The following is a 16,707-nucleotide window of genomic DNA, read 5'->3' on the forward strand; positions in this document are numbered from 1 at the left end:
TGTGCCAGGGACCTGCAGAGTAAAACCATGCCCAAAAATGACAAACCAATCACAAACGTACTTATACATCACAAGCGATCAGTGTTCATTCATTCATTCAGTCATTCATTCATTCACACACAAAGGAGGGAGGGGCAGCCCATGATAAAACAAAGAAAGAAGAATAGAAACAGATACACAGACATTTAACTGATTGGGTTTTAATTCATCTGGTAATTTTATTTTATCCATCTGTGAGTGTTAAATGTGTCCCTTTTCTTCTTTGTTTGACATCTGGTGAAATAGCACATGAATGCAACACTGAAGTTTAAAAAAATGTTTTATTACAAAAAAGATTTATTTTGAAGTGGACTTCAATTTCTCAGTGACATTCTTCTACAGTTTCCCTAAATTAGACATCGGAATGAGTGCTGGGTATAGAAACATTTACAGTACAGAAAGATTAGGATGCATAGCAGTAGAAGTGAAATCTGTACAGCAGTACAGTAAACTATCAACCCTCTCCAAACATCAACACACTGCGGCTAAGAGAAAAAAGTACTTTATCGTGTAAAAACATTTTTGACCTTAAAAAATCGTTTCATAACTGCATAGACCAAATGTACATAAGCTACTTTCTTCAGCCTCAAGAATATCTAGTACAAAGGGACACTTACATAGAAAACAGCTTTACATAGGAGATAGAATATGTAAAGTACTGCTCCAGGCACATTGCAACACAGAGCAGGAGCAGGGTGACTGTGTTTCAGTAGTTCTTGCTAAAACAATGCATATTTGTATCTTCAGGATCATGAGTGAACATCAGAGGAAACAAATGTGAAGTCCCAAACACGTAGAGGATTTCTAACTGGACAGGAGAACTTAAAAATCAAATACCAAAGGCAAAACACCCTTAAAAAATACTAAATATATATACTGCTTTTGGTAAAAGATGTTTGAAAGGAAAGATAATTGACTCTGCTCAGCCATACAGCATCACCTCCAGTGCATTCTGCTCAAATTCCACATTTATTTGAAACACAAAGTGAAATAACAGTTTGTATTTCAAAATTAATTCTCTTACTCATGACAACTGCCAAATTTCGCACTTAGCAAAACAACCCTATTAGTAGTCGGACACAGAAAAGTGCATTTTAATGGAAATAATGTGCTGAAAATAAAACTTTCCAAGGATGTTGTGTTATAGAGAAAACAACACATCTATGTTTTCACAGTAACGTTCCAGAGGAAATACATACAGCGAAAGGTAAAACCAATCCTGAGAAAATAATCTCTACAAATCAACAATGACCTGATGCACCTCAGTGCATTGTTCATTATACAATCTCCAATGTTTAAAACATCCTTACAATATAGAACAATTGAAAAAAACACAATTATTTAAAAAAAATATGGTGTCAGAAAAAAAGGAAAAGACAGATACAGTTTGGCCCTGCCATCAATGCCATCTTCACGAAATGAAAAAACTAAATAACATCAAAAAGGAAGGACTTTGCCCTTCAATGGTTTTGGTATCTGTGATTTTTGGATGGGGGCAGTCAAACAGTAGAACACCGTCACATACCATTTACAAAAGTGTTCTAGCTGTATGCCACAGTCAAATCAGTGACAGCACATTAACACCCTCTTCTGAGCATTACTCTCAGCTTCTGGTACTGTTTGACTTTAACTTTACAACCACAAATAAAATAACAAGCTGAAAAGAAAAAGAAAAATCTAACACTAGCAAGGCTCTGGCCATCATGCAATAAGCAGCCATGCAGCTTCTCAATCTCTACTCTCTTTGCAATCAGAGGCTAGTGTATGAAATGCAACAGCCTCATTGTCCATACATTATCTTCAGAGTGACTCTTCACATCGAAAAACGCTTAAGCATCACCTCTGGTGACCTTTGAACCTTTCTGTCAGTGGCCGCTCCTCAGATGTGACCTGATACATCTGCCTCTCCCTCTGCCTCAGGCTGTTTTTGGGTTCAGCGCTGCAGCATACACGTGGTGCTCAGAGGCAGAAGTAATCATGTGGGTAACCTCTCAGCTTCGTCTGGAGGGCGCAAAACATAGAAAACACACAGGAGGGGCTTAATTTGCCAGCTCAAGTTATAAATATATTTTGAACATGTGTGTGTGTGTGTCCTGTGGAAAGTGTAATTCCGCTGAGGGAACAGGCTGACCTGATGGTGAGGACGGGTTGTCCTCCCCTGTTGTGAAAAACTGTAGATCAGAGCCCAAAGCAGCTATGGAGCTCCTGGGACGGATGCAGCGGTCACCTGAGAAACTCCTGCGGAGCAATGCCTAAAGCAAGAAATGTTTGACAAAGTAGAATTAGTTACCTATGGTTTCTCAAAAACACATTGCAAGAAAACTGTTTAAAGGACCTTCCTACAGTCATTGTATATCCAATATTCAATTTATATGGGATACGATTCTACATTTTAACTAAGGTACGTAAATGAATGTGAAATTTTAACTCATGCCAATACAGGCTGCATTTAATAACTTTAATAAAGGTTATTTAATAAAGACCCCAAAGAGGGCCCCAGATGCTTTTTCCAGAGCCTTGGGGCCCTCTGTCCCAGCCTTGACTCAGCAAATGACAGCAGACCCTAATCACAAGCTGCGCAAAAGTCAATGGGGGATTAAAAGATACAGCCTAGTGCCATGATGAGCCTAGATGAGTTCTAGTTAAAAGCCTGGGTGCTGAATTTTATACAGACTGCAATTGTTTTAGGGAGATATTTTTACATTCAAATAAAGGATAAGTTGATGATCAAGATGAAAAAACAAGATGTTGCTGCAGCCAGTTGGAACAGGACAGAGGTGAGGTCTTGCCTTGCGTGTCATGGGGCTGGTGGGGGCAGAGGCACTGCTGTAGAGGCTGAGGCTCGAGTTGGACCTGCTGACAGTCAAACCCTTTGCTCTGCTTCCTGCAGGAGACAAGTACTTCTCCTTGATCTTCAGGTTCGTCCGACCTTTCACTGTTGGTGACACAGCAGCAGATTTTCACTGAACACTGTCAAGCCTTTTGTTATTGACACACCACTGCAACAGTGAACTTCTGAGCTTAACCATTACCCAATTTTCTACAACAATAAAGGACAATGTTGATGTTTGATGTTTACCTGGCACCAGAAACGGATCCACCTCATACGTTTTTACCTAAATCAATCATTTCAACTTCATGATTCACTAATTGACTTCCACACAGATTCTCAGTAAAGCACTTCTAGTCGTACCATGTGCTGAGGGCCTCTGACATCACAGCAGTAGTTTGACAGGCATGTGTGCTACGTTATGGTAATATGTTCAAATACAGTTTGCAGTAATTGGAAACGGTGCACTGACCTCTGCAGGGGTCGTTCTTCACCAGGAACTCATCTAAAGCCGTCCAGCCTCCTCCCACTCTCACCATCAACGTGCTGCGCAGGATTCGAACCATCCGCAGCTGCTGTGAGTCTCCAAACTGCAGCAAACACACAATACATGTATCGACATTTATGCTTTTGGAGTCACAGGTACACAAGGAATAGAATAGAGGAAATGGTTTTGTGTGTTTTTATAGCTGCTGTGGCATTTTCAAACTGTTCCAGGTGATGAAACCAATGTTTTAATTTATTCTTTTAAACACCATGCCCTTTACTTTTACCCAATTATGTTTATACTTATAATAAAACTTTTCTTGTTGCATATTCATTTTGTGCCCAACTTAGCAGAGTAGCCCTCCCCCAAAACACCAATCAGAAATCAGGTGATTAAAGCAGTAAATGAATAAACAGATTGAATAGTTTTTGAATTTGTATCAGTCAGAAAAGTGAGACTCACCCTGTATCTATTGGCACTTATTTGCTCCACTTGGAACCTCTTGGGACAGTTGCACTGTGACACCTGTCGACTCACCTACAGAGGGCAAATATTCAGACGTTGTGACCATGTCGCTGATGAATTAAAACACATTTGTGTGTGTTCTCTCATGTGCACACGGAGCATACCTCTTCATTGATCTGATCTGCATCCAGTGTTTTCCTGTAGGGATCTCTGCTCGGATGAAGTGCACTCACAAACTCGTAGTAGTCGATGAAGCCGTCACTGTTCACGTCAAAGATGGTTGCCACTGCATTCATCTCCAGAGAGTTGGTGGGGAACTCTGCAGGAGCGAGGTGTAAAGTCAACAGGTCGCATTATGGTGATCAGGCTTTTCAGATGCAGTCATTTGAATTTCATGGTAACTGAATTTAAGTGAAACAAAGGTCACAACACTGAAGAGATTCATATCAAGTCGGTTTTACTTGAGGCGAGGACGTAATCGATTAACTCCTTCTGGCTGATGCGTCCATCCTGGTCGCGGTCGATGCTGCGGAACACGTCTAAGATGCGTGACTTCAAATGACTTATCCACTGTATGTAACGCTTTCGCCAGATGTTGAAGTCAAAGTTTGCAAATTCTTCCATCTGTCCAGAGGAAAAAAGGTAAAAAAGTTCAAATTAAAACCAGAAAAACCTTTTGTCATTTCTACAGGGATCGTTCGGAAAGGCAACAATAACCTCTTTGAGTGTTTGCTGGTGTTGTTGCAGACGAGTTTGTCTCGCAACAGCCTGGAGCCAAAGCCTCTGCCACTGACTGACCAGCTGACTGAGCTCTGGGGTCTGGGGGTCGAGGTGCTCCAGGGGAACAGGTACAACCGGCTGCAGCTTCAGAGTGCTCCTCCTCTCTGGGTGAAGAAACAGCAGCATTATTATAATATTATAGTAATTGTATATGTTTTTCACATCATCAGCAGGAAGATATGGTATCAAGCTGTTGGTGCTTATATCACAATAACCGCTTTTTTCATTTGTTAATGAAATATGAACCATATGGTAAACAAATGTCCATGTTGGCGTACTTGTGAGGGGCCTTTTGCTGGGGGACACATGCTGTTTAGGAACACTCTTGAGTTTGCAGGATTTTGTGGCTTGTTCAACCTCTGGAAACTTCTTATTCAACTCATCCATGAATACCTACAGAGAGGAACGATCATTGCAAGGAAAAGGCAAAGGTTATGCTGTGATTTAAATTTTTTTAAGAAATTATGCAGACATCCTGAAGAGGAAAAAAAAAGTACCGTGTGTTGCTCGATGAGTTCTAGGTTCTGCTCCGTGGCCTCAGGCAGAGGCTCTTGGTCTCTGAGGTGTAGGGCTTCCTCTGCGGAGGAGATCCAGTCGAGAAGTCTCTGGACTTCCTCTCTCTCCGCCTCCAGCGCTGCCAAGCTGCCGTGGATCTTCTGGCCCTGCTGCTGAGCCCACGTTTGAACCTGACACAGGAAACAGTTAAACCTGACGCAGCTGAAGGAATTTATAATTTCCTAAATAATTTGTTGTGATGATATATTTAATCTTAAGAAGGTAAAACGTTGCTGTTGTTGTTTATTATGAGGCCCTGGCAGCACTCACCTCCTCATAGCGTGTTTTGGTGACACTGATCCAGGATTTGATGGTGATGACAGAGTCTGGGTGACAGGAGGCCAGGATCTCCTCACCCAGACACTGGATGTTCTCCAGCTCCACAGCCTGAGACTGCAGAGCACTCACTGACTCCTGTGGATGGTTAGATCAATGGATTGTTCAGTGATTTATCCAGTATATACAGATAATGACCCATTCTCTTGATATGGCATGAAAATATTTGTCTTACCAATATGGGTTGTTGGGGGGCCAATATTAGAGGATAAAAAGTTTTGATACTGATTTAAATAACTGGCAATGATTCCTGAGATGTCATTATCTAACCCTTATAAAACATTTTTTTTATTGTTTGAATTTTTCTTAAATAACTATAAATAAAATGAAAACACAAATACAACCAGACATATAGAGATTGAATGAAGAAAAAAAGAGAAAGAAAGCAAGAAATTGAGTCTTTTCTGAAGAACTAACCACACAGACTTGAAGGAAATTGCCTCCTGCAGAGGAGGAAATGTTTGATAGTGGGTGATTATATATTCTTGGTTACATCTGTAGATGTGATGCTCAAAGGGTTTTTATAGTTTCACAATAAAAATGGCTCAAGAATTTGGATCCAGAAGGAGTGAAACTCCAGTGAGCACGGGTTCTCCTTATTTACCCCCCAAAATGGTTTGTCTTTAATCTTGAAAAATTATGACTTAATTCATAGCTTTTTAAATGTAATATTACAAATTCACTCTTGTTATGTTACAAGTTTCTTTTTAATTATGACATTATTCTCGAAATCTTCAAAAAGATCTAATACTAATAAGGCTCATATCAGGCGAATTTTAGATAAATCTTTTGGGACTCTAGAAAACACCATGTCATTAATTCACAGTGTGACTCTAATTGATCTTTTTCTCTATAATGAATCGAATAACATGCACCTATACAACAGTGGCACCCTCCCTTCAAAGGGGTGAATTGGGTTCAAGCATCACCTTGCTCCACTGCCCTTGAGCCAAATACTAAATCCTTATCAGCAACAACTTGTTTTGTAGCAGACCCTGACCTTTGACCTGCCTGCAAGCAGACAAGAATGGGAATAAAGTGAACTTGCTCACAGGGATTGATAAACTATCATGTAATCTATTATACTCACCTCGTGCTGTTTGTGGAAGACAAGCAAGCCCTCCTCTTCCTCGGGTATAAGCCCGTATTTCAATACCCTCTCTGCCTCAGTCAGGCGCTCCATGAAAGAGTGGACAAGGCCATCAAACTTCTCCGCCTAATGAGAACAGAAAGATTAGATTTGGATTATGTCTCTTTATCAGCTTTTGTTAATGGTCAGATATAAGCTATATAGTCAACCATCATTCATTATTTACTGGTTCGTGCTTCCGTGTGGCTATTTAGGCTACAACAAGAAACATTAATATTTGCAATGTTGTAGGGCAAATGTCTCATTTAAAGTCACTGTCATTTATTAAGTGCTAACTAGTCAAACTAGAATGGTACTGGAGTGCATATCTACTCCAAAGCCCAGAAGTCTCCTTAAATTCAAAAACTGCACACACTTATAGATATCAGTTCACTAATTATGCCTGATTGTTTTCATCAAGATCCATGAATTATTCACTGGGAAATAAGAGAAATGTCAAAAATCTCATAATGTGAAGAAAGTGATAAAAAAATTCAGGCCCCTGATCCTGATCCCAAACAAAATATGTTAATGGGTTGTTCTCTGACACATATGCATTCTTCCACCAGGTTACATGATAGTCCGTTCTGCAGTTTTTGCGAAATCTTGTTTACAAGCAAACCAGCCAACAAACAAAGGCATGGGTGAAAACATAACCTCCTTGGTTAGAACAGTAAAGTTACTTTTCACTTCACACTGAAAGCAGCAGCTTCTACAAAGTTTTGGTTTGACGTGTTCTTTTGGCTGGAGAACTACCTGCTTAAGTGCAGCTTCCAGTCTGTCTTGCTTGCTGACTGACAGCCTGCACACGTCCTCCCAGCGGCCCTCCAGTTCATCCATCTGCTCCTGGAGCCAGTGAGCATCAGCTGTGCTGCTCCTGGTCAGATCCCTCACGGAGCGCTTCAGGGTCTTAATGCATCCGGCTCGCTTCCCTAACTCCTTTTGGAACGCCTGAGACAAAAAGTATATGCAGAGATATTGAATGTGAATAAACAGCTTCAAATATATAGATAAAAAGTCAGTAAGTCAACATCAATTTTAACTCTGGTTTCACTCGTTTAACTGTGCAATATTCGTTCTGTCTGTGCAATACACTCACTATAAATATTCTAAGTCTGAACATAGATTTTCTTTTTTACACTGTACATATTTGTTTTTTATAGTTTCTATATTTTTTATATTTCCTTACACTAACTGAAGCCTAATTTTGATTCTTGCTGCTGTAATATTGCAAACGTCCCCATGGTGGGACTAATAAAGGATAATCTTATCTTATCTTATCAGCCAACCAATAAAAATACTTTACCTTGTGTTTGTCTATGAGATTATTGACCATGTCTTTGTCTCCACCAACAGGAACATCCTCAGCCAGTTGGGGCTCTGCTCTATACAACCAGTCATTGAGTGCCTGGAGAGCATCAGTGAATCTGCCTGAGAACAGCAGAGCCTCCTCCAGCTTGTGTTGTCTGACAGAAAACCACACACAACACTTTACATTTTCATCTTTACTCCTCATAAATCAGAATTTATGTTCCGATCTTTGACAAAGGAATCGTGTTGTGCATGTTCACACTTTAACTTGCATACCTCTCCATAGACTTGCCGCTGATGGTGTCCCACGTGTCTTTTAGTTCTGCCAGCAGGTTTTCCAGATGTTGTCTATCATGGCTGGTCTTGGCTCTTTCGTGGAGGCTGCGGCCGCTCTTCAGCGTGGCCTCGTACATGGGCCTCTTCGACCGTAGCAGTTTCTGGAACTCCTAAATACCAAAGAATCGATCAGTAAATGGGCTCATAAACATACTGCAGGTAACCAAGCTGTAGTCATTGTGATGCCTGCTGCACCTTCTGCTCAGTCAGCTGTTGTTTAATCTCCTCGTGGGACACTGCGATCTCTTTATGTGTGTCCAATGTCTGTTCAACTTCAGTCATCCAGTCCAGTAGTAGGCGCCAGGATTCACTGAACTGAAATATGAGGGATAAAGTGATATATCATGACGCTTTGATCATGACAGTGAAGTTCATCATTCATGTTGGAGGTGATAATGACATAGTTTACCTGCTTGGCGTTCTTTTTGACCTCCTCCAGCATCCTGCCTCTGTCTGCGGTACGCTGCTGGAGCTTTTTGTAGCGATCCCGGACGGTCATTATCAGGTTATGTATGACGTCGCAGTCTTCCTTCCGGCTCAGTTCATTCAGTCTGCAGCCTGTGTTCTCTACTGTGGCCTTCTTCTCACCGTAACCGCTCACCTCATTCATCAGAGTCTGTAAGACAAGAAAAATGTCATTCGGGAACCAATAACAAATACTTAAAATAATGTCTGAATCTGAAGAAGCCAAAGAGAAAAGAGTCCAGCAGGTAAAACAAGCCGTACTCTGTGATCCTGCAGCTGAGAACAAACGGTGTCCAGGACAAAGCTGGGAGAAGGAAAAAGCCCGATGGACTCTTCACATTTGCTCATCTTAGTGAGAAGTTCCTGGACATTGCTGTGGAACTCCTTGGCCAGACCCAATCCCTCTGTAAGCTTCGCCTGCAGGACGAGCATTACATATTTTCAACGTTAACGATGTGTTCTAGTTCATAGTGAAAACAAACTGAATTGATGCATGTAAAGTTAAATAACCTTTCGCTCCTGGACTTTGCTGTAAACAGATGCCCATTTCTGTTCAAGAATAGAGAGGCTGTGTTCGGTACTCGACCCCCGCACAACATCGCTGCTCTCCAGCATCCTGTGGACGGCATTCTTCACATCTGCGAAGGCGTGGAGCTTCGACTCCATCTCATTGCACAACTCCTGTAAAAAGAAAATCAAATCATAGGAAGGACAGAATTATTTTATAATGCAGAAAACATTTGTTGTTTATTTGATCGTATTTCAATATTTTTACAGCTAAACTTCTGGTACGTCTCACCAAGTGTGCACTGAGCCTTTCACTGGCAGAGTCCGGCATTCCCCACATGGTCTTGGAGGAGGACAGTCTGAGATCTGTGTTCTCCAGCCACTGCAGGAGATCTTGAATCTCCATTGTAACATCTTGGACCTATCATAAAAATAATTATTTGCCATCAAATGTTTAACTTTTTTAAAATTTTCTATTTAAAAAAAAAAAAAACAGACATCCAAATTCAGGCATCGTCATGACGCGTGTGTTCATCTGTCTCAGTAAAAAAGAAAAAAGTAAGGAAAGAAAAAAATCATTCACTCCTGTTCATACATTCACCACAAGATGGCGCCATTAGGCAACTATAGGACAACAAAATAGTATATATATATATATATATATATATATATATAGGGATGTTTCCTCCTTCTATAATGTATAATAATAATGTTTTATCTACACTGGTATCTATTAATTGAATCTACCTCATAGCTGTAACTGCTGTTGCATCAAAAACAGAATATTTTCTCTCTTCACCTGACTCAGTCTGTTCTCCAGTTCCAGCTGCCTGCGTTCAGTTTCGCAGCGAACAAACTCCCAGCTCTCATTGAGCTGCTCAAGCCGAGACTGCAGACCGTATGGACTGTCACCAGACCCAACCTCCAGCAGCCCCCTGCCAGCCTGGTTCAGGGACTCCACCGTGCGAACATGGGACATGACGTCGTTGCGCAAAACCTTCAAAGAGGAAGAGGGATGTTACAGATGTATCATGGTTATCAGTGTGTGGTTAGACAAAGTGTTCAGTGTTATCTCACAGATAAACCCACTGGTCCCTGGGAAAATCTGGAGTTACAAGTTCCAGTGTTCTCTGAGAAAGTCTGGAAGAGCTTTATCACCTCAGAGCCTCCCTCCGACCACACAGCCCTACAATGAAGTACTTAGTTTGATATCTTTATCACTTTACAGTGATGCAATTATGACAGCTCCAACCTTGTGTTTGGCCAGCTCTATTTCACAGGCCTGCAGGTCAATGCTGATTGGCTGGCTGCCCTGCAGCTGGTCCGCTGTGCGAGAAAGCCACGTGTGCAGCTCGTCTAGAGTGTTTTGGAACTGACCCAGACCCAATAGAGCACACTCCAGCTGATGCTGAAAATAAAACACACAGAACAGAACGATTTCAGGTGTGGAATGAAAACAGCTGATTCTATGTCTAAACTGTCAAGGTACACGTTGGACACCAGTGTATCACAAAGCCAACATACAGAGAAAAAACACACATTCACACCTTTGGCCAATTTAAAATCTAATTAACCCACTCTGAATGTTTGTGGATGGTGGGAGGAAATCAGAGAAAACCTACGAAGACATGGGAAGAACATGCAAACTCCACACAGAATGGGACTTGGACCAGGAACCTTATTGCTGTGAGGTGACAGTGCAAACCATTGTGCCACCATACAGCCCCATGTCTAAACTTGACAGTAGTTATTTTATTTAATGCTTTTTTGATTGTTTGTTGTTGTTTAAGACAACTTATATGTATATTGACCTACTGCTCCCATGTTCTCACCTGTCTGTTGACCGCCTCGGACTCCAGGCTGTCCCAGCGCAGTCTGAAGTCACACAGCGGCGAGACTGAGCCAGGGCGCTCAGAGCCTGGAGACAGTCGGCATACAAAGCGATGGTTCAGGCTTTCTATCTCGATCTTCTTCTGATAAAGTTCTCGCTTGAATTCCTGCAGCCAAAAATAAAGAATGATGAATATGGAATGTAAATGGACTTTATATATAAATCATTTTTCTAAACTTATCAACCACTCAAGTCACAATCAGTTGTTCACACACACGTTGATACAGCCTACTATATGCTTCACGTTTTCTATCACACACAGACAATTTAGGGTTCAGTATCTTTCCCAAGGACACTTCAGCATGTAGACTAGAGGAGCTGGGGATAGGACCATCTACCTCTTGAGCCACACCAAACCCTTCTGTCTAGAATGGACTAACATTCAGCTCACTATTGTCAAAATCACTCTAGAATATAAGACCTGCACACATACTAGGCAAAATGAATTATGATACAGTGTCATTGCTGGAGATGGGTTTACTCTGCAGTTCAAACTCACCTTGAGATCACAAAGCTGCTCTTTAACTGATTCCAGGTCAGTTCCCACCATGAACTCCTCAGTTGACCTCAGCTCAGCAGACTTCAACCACTCAAAGAGACCCTATGAGCAAAGCAATAAAAACAGAATATGCATATGAGCCCAAAAAATGAGATAGTGTCCAAACACTTGTTCCACTCAGTTCGTCATTGTTACCATCTTGTGACACTGATGAAATGTTTGATACTTTCTCACACCATTGATCTCATCGACCTTTGGCAGAAAACCACACGATCTGAGTCTGATCTTTCCCATTGCAAAATATGAAAGAGCTTTGTTTTTGGCAAGATGCCATGGTGCTGCTGAGGTGGCACAAGTGTCATGTCTAACATGGTTATAATACTGATCATGGCCTAATCATCTCTTCATTGGCTGCCAGTTAAATTTAAGATTGATTTAAATTTTCTTTTTTTTTTTACTTTTATAAGTTCAGTGCTGTATTGGCCCCAGTTATATTACAGAGCTATGAACTCCCTATGAGATCTTTCAACCAACATTTGCTAGTAGTTCATAAGTCAGGACTGGTAACCAAGTGTGACCAGGCTTTTGCCATCAGGGCCGCGAGGCTCTGGAACTCCTTGTCTAAGGAGATAAGACTCACCAACACTTTACCCGTTTTATAATAATATACATGTATAATAATTGCTTAAATAAAATAAAACATATCTTTATAGTAAAGCCTTTCACACCTGATTATTAACTGGTTTTAACAGATGATGCTTGTTTTTCTTTTATGTATTTTTAGTTTAGCTTTATTCTGTGTTGTTTATTCCCATGTATTTTGTAAAGCACTATGTTACCTTATTTAGATAAGTGCTATAGATATAAAGTTCTCCTCCTTCTTCTTATCATTATCATTGTTGGCATATGGGTATGTGTATACACATAACACAAACATACACTGTAGGTAGACACACACCTGCATTGTGTCTTGATAGTGTAGTGCCAGCCGCAAGGACTCTTCCAGCTTTTTGTGACATTCGCTCCACAGTTTGTTCAAGTTGTGCCACATGCAGTAAAGCTGCAACAGCAAAAGACAGGGTGTTAAGTTAGTCGACACATCTTCATGAGACAAAAAGATTATTTTATTTGAATTATTGCTTACTTCATCCAGGCTCTTGGTGACATCTGGTTTGTCTGTATCTCCACATGCTGACATGAGGTCCATTCCCACAACGCCAAGCGTGTCCAGATCTCCCTGTAAACTGTCAATATCCTCCCTGACGGTCTGAAGTGGAAAAAAAGGTTCTACATTGTAAGAGTGAATAATTATAGATAATATGGGATTATTACGTAACAGAAGAATTCCAGACAAACCTGCATGGTTTCAAGGCTCTGGCGAATTGTTTCAGAGTCTGTCCGACTAGCATTAAGGTCCAAAACTGCCTGCTGAGCATCACTGAGAGCAGCCGTGACATCGCCAACATCACTCCAGAACTTAATTGCAAGATCCAAGAGTTTGAGCAGCCAGCTGTCCCTCTCCTGGGCCTGAGTGTGTGTCTCATCCCACAGCTGGGACAGGCTGGACACACGCTCCTTGATTGCTAGAATTAAGATTGACCATAGAATCTGTGAACAGCATTGCACAGACAATTTTCCTTTGTGTCTTAAGACAATTGAGATTTATTACCCGTGCCGATGGATCCATCGCCAGCTGCTTGTGTGTTAGCCAGAAGTTCATCTGCCTGGCTCTTAACACTGCTGAGGCCCAGCTCCAGTTTGGACAGCTCGGCCAGGCTGTGCTTGTTGTCCTGCAGCTGCTCCTGGATCCTTGGGGTGAGTCCTTGAAGTGATGCGGGAGTCTGTATGCGACTGCGCAGGCGATCAAGACTCTCTCTGATAAGAGTCATCCTCTCGTTCAGCTACAGGAAGAAGAAAGGATATGAAGTTGTGCGCTTGTGATATATGTTAGTTCATCTTTATAATATTTTCGGCAGCCAATCATTCTTACCTGTGTGAATCGTGGTAGTGACTCCTCAAGTACACTGGCAGTCTCTCTGACCCGGTCTCTAATGGCTCTGTGCTGCTCCTCAGCATCTGTAGCCTTGCGACAGAACTCATCACCCTGACTGGGATTTAGTTCTGACAAGCGTATTGCCAAAGAGCACAGGCGTGCGATCAAGGGTCTGTGTTCTGCTATAGATTCTCTTAGCCCCTGAGCAGAGGAGAAAGAAAAAGAAAGGTTTAATAACAACGTGGAGATTAAAACTCTTTTCAGAGGGAACCTGATCTGAGTTTAATCCTTAAAATGCATGATGATAGAAAAAAAAAAACTGTCTCAGTTTTTCTGGCACACCTGAGAAAACAGAAAGGCCTTAATAACTGATGGAAAAGTATCCCTGTCAAGAAGTAGATTACATAAATGATCTGTGCTCGACAAGTAGAACTCATTTACCCAAAGGTAAATGGTGGCAGATTGCAAAGTATGAAAGAACTTCTTTGTTGGTCAGAACAGAAAAAGAGAAGAGAAAAGCTGACACTCCAGTGTGGAGACTAGGCCGGTTTCTTCTACCTGTAAGAGGTCCTGTTGTTCCCGAAATGCTTCATAGCTAATTGTGCACAGGGGGAGGTGGCCAATGAGGGCTTGAGTTTCTTCTAACCAGGGAGAAACCTCAGCAAGCCCCTCACAGAATTGCAGAAGGAGTGATTGAGCGTGCTCAAGCTGCAGAACAACATGGGAATTGGTGGCAGAGGTGGTGTTGCAGTGTTCCTGTAGCACGTCTATTGGGGTCTGATCGGAGAGATGACAGTCAAATTAAGAGATCTTACATTTATATAATCAATTAAAGTGGTAGCATTAAAATATAGTGAAGGTTATACCCTAAGATCGCCTGTCTCTCCCTCATCACTGTACGTTAGCAGGATTTCAGCGATCTTCACCATCTTCTCAATGTTGAACCTATGCTGGAGAATCTCCACAGCCAAAATCTGCACAGACATCAGAATCAATCCACACATGAAACGTTTCTCAAACTTTAAATTTAGAAATTACAGGTCACAAACACATCCAATCCAAAATATGTTTTTATTAAAAGTGGGAGAACATGTAATTATCTCATTACTTATTAATATGTATCCTGACCTTCTGCTCATAGAGTTGTTCTGCTATGAGATTTGGATCCAGGTTGATTGTCTTCAGCTTTTCCAGACCCAGAGCTGTGTTTTTGAACCAAGCCATTTCCTTCACCACCGCCTGCTCCAGCTAATGAGAATACACTGTATGTTAGCATATCATCAATAATATTATCAGTTAAATTTGAAACCAACATATCTGAAGCCTAACAACAGCACAGGAACATATTTTGGCTACAGCATGATTTTGTGACGCATTGTGCATGACATCACATCGAACATCCTGCATAACAAAACAGTAAAAATGCTATATCAATATTCCTGTTCAGTCCCTGTATTGACATTAATAACTGCACCTGTCTTTCCTGCAATTATATGTCGTTAAACATATAATTAAGATGATTCAAACAAGTGTTTTTTGATTATATTTACCTGAATAAGGTCATATTCAAAATAAACAATAATTGAATTAGGACTTGCAGAGTTTACTGAATTAAGTTAAATTATGTAGACAGTTTTTGCAGCATTTTTAGAAGCATGTTAATGGAATTGTGAATGGAATATTCAATCAGCAACTCCTGTCAATCAATAATCAAAATAAATTCTTATTTAGAATAAGGTCAACTAGAGGGACCATTGCATTTTCTGTTTTAAAATACGCCTACAATGTGTCTACATGTTGTTACAACAAAGGTACCACATAAAGGTCCATTCAGCTATATCTGGCAAACATAGCTGAACATGGTATTCATTAAGAAAGTATTTGTTGCTAAATAGGTTCTGGTAAACATATTTTAATATCATGCATGTATATACTCTCAAATAAAAACCTCACCAGTTTAACTTGAATCAGCTTGTTTCACCTGAACTAACTTTTTTCATTGCTTTAGCTAGCTACCTAAATATGGCAAAGTAATGAAATTTATGTTGTCCATGGCTGCATAGTAAAATTGTTGTTGGGGAATGTGGTCAGCAGTTGAAAAATAGTTAACTATGCTATGATGTGCCACATCGCTCCATCGCTCTACCAAGAATAAAATAACCACCCAATTAGAATAAGTTTTACTCTCACAGCTAATTTGATTTATTCACACACATTCTTGTGCATCTGATGTGAACCTACACTATCGCTGCCATGTGGTCCTTGTAAACAACATGAAAACCGCTGTTTACTTCGTTTTAACATTGGGTGGGGATATTACCCTTTGTCTCTCAGCTGCACACAGTACTGCATCTCCAGCATGTGTCTGCGCTCCTGCTGCTCCCATGAGCTCCCTCTCAATGCGGCCCAGCCACAGGTGGAGGTCCTCCTGGCTGGAGGTGCACCGACTAGAGGCCTCCAGGGCCTGCTCCAGCCTCTGCAGCACATCCAGACTGCTCAGACTCAACACAGAGCAGCGGATACGCAGAGTGTCCGTCTTCTCTTGCACCTGCTGGGCTTCTTCCTCTGAAAGGAAGGATGAATCAGTGCGCACAGGTTAGGATCACACTATCTTCATTCAAGGTAAGTCAGTGTTTGAAGGGATTAATATTTCTTTCTGTAATTGAACAGAATCAAATGGAAACTATTTATTTGTGGGTCATACTATTTTGATCAAGAATAGTTTAATCGAGGGCAACTGGACTTGGTTTTAGATACTGGAAAATGTTTAACCTCCCCATCAAGAGAAATCTCTTGGGTAGAGTCTCTTTTGACACTGATAGTGTGTGAGCAAAATATTAGTATTAGCATATCTCATTAAAATCAATATTTATTTAACCACAACCTCATCAAGTTTTCGCCATAGGCAGCAAATGTTACCTGAAATTGCTTCCATTAGATCACATCCCGACTTCTGTATTTTCCCTAACTCCGAGGTTTTGACCTGTATCTCTGTAACAACAGCCTGTCGAAACAAAAACATAGCTATCAAAAAAAGACTGTGCACATTTACCATACTCTGCATGTAATCTATTTATGGTAGAT

At 41.0% G+C, this 16,707-nt stretch overlaps 1 protein-coding gene across 3 annotated transcripts in view; it reads right to left on the reverse strand.

Moving 5' to 3' along the window:
- Positions 1–301: 301 nt before the first annotated feature.
- The window catches only part of macf1b (microtubule actin crosslinking factor 1b), a 29,954-nt gene continuing 13,548 nt past the window's right edge, over positions 302–16,707 (reverse strand). For all 3 annotated transcript variants that reach the window (XM_069537970.1, XM_020091262.2, XM_020091263.2), the window contains exons 7-40: positions 16,543–16,627; positions 15,944–16,188; positions 14,752–14,871; positions 14,490–14,597; positions 14,182–14,400; positions 13,621–13,824; positions 13,300–13,531; positions 12,987–13,213; positions 12,775–12,897; positions 12,589–12,690; positions 11,631–11,732; positions 11,073–11,237; positions 10,493–10,648; positions 10,040–10,237; positions 9,533–9,661; positions 9,244–9,414; positions 8,995–9,150; positions 8,678–8,884; positions 8,464–8,583; positions 8,209–8,378; positions 7,928–8,087; positions 7,378–7,572; positions 6,583–6,708; positions 5,427–5,570; positions 5,099–5,287; positions 4,880–4,994; positions 4,539–4,705; positions 4,283–4,445; positions 3,986–4,140; positions 3,819–3,893; positions 3,342–3,459; positions 2,829–2,974; positions 2,171–2,291; positions 302–2,040 (exon numbers count right to left, since the gene is read on the reverse strand). In XM_069537970.1, the coding sequence (XP_069394071.1) occupies positions 2,015–2,040; positions 2,171–2,291; positions 2,829–2,974; positions 3,342–3,459; positions 3,819–3,893; positions 3,986–4,140; positions 4,283–4,445; positions 4,539–4,705; positions 4,880–4,994; positions 5,099–5,287; positions 5,427–5,570; positions 6,583–6,708; positions 7,378–7,572; positions 7,928–8,087; positions 8,209–8,378; positions 8,464–8,583; positions 8,678–8,884; positions 8,995–9,150; positions 9,244–9,414; positions 9,533–9,661; positions 10,040–10,237; positions 10,493–10,648; positions 11,073–11,237; positions 11,631–11,732; positions 12,589–12,690; positions 12,775–12,897; positions 12,987–13,213; positions 13,300–13,531; positions 13,621–13,824; positions 14,182–14,400; positions 14,490–14,597; positions 14,752–14,871; positions 15,944–16,188; positions 16,543–16,627 (5,139 nt within the window). In that variant the 3' untranslated portion in view covers positions 302–2,014. The remainder of the gene's footprint in view (positions 2,041–2,170; positions 2,292–2,828; positions 2,975–3,341; positions 3,460–3,818; positions 3,894–3,985; positions 4,141–4,282; positions 4,446–4,538; positions 4,706–4,879; positions 4,995–5,098; positions 5,288–5,426; positions 5,571–6,582; positions 6,709–7,377; positions 7,573–7,927; positions 8,088–8,208; positions 8,379–8,463; positions 8,584–8,677; positions 8,885–8,994; positions 9,151–9,243; positions 9,415–9,532; positions 9,662–10,039; positions 10,238–10,492; positions 10,649–11,072; positions 11,238–11,630; positions 11,733–12,588; positions 12,691–12,774; positions 12,898–12,986; positions 13,214–13,299; positions 13,532–13,620; positions 13,825–14,181; positions 14,401–14,489; positions 14,598–14,751; positions 14,872–15,943; positions 16,189–16,542; positions 16,628–16,707) is intronic.

Source organism: Paralichthys olivaceus, chromosome 13, assembly GCF_024713975.1.
Source record: "Paralichthys olivaceus isolate ysfri-2021 chromosome 13, ASM2471397v2, whole genome shotgun sequence".
In the NCBI taxonomy this organism is placed as follows: domain Eukaryota; kingdom Metazoa; phylum Chordata; class Actinopteri; order Pleuronectiformes; family Paralichthyidae; genus Paralichthys; species Paralichthys olivaceus.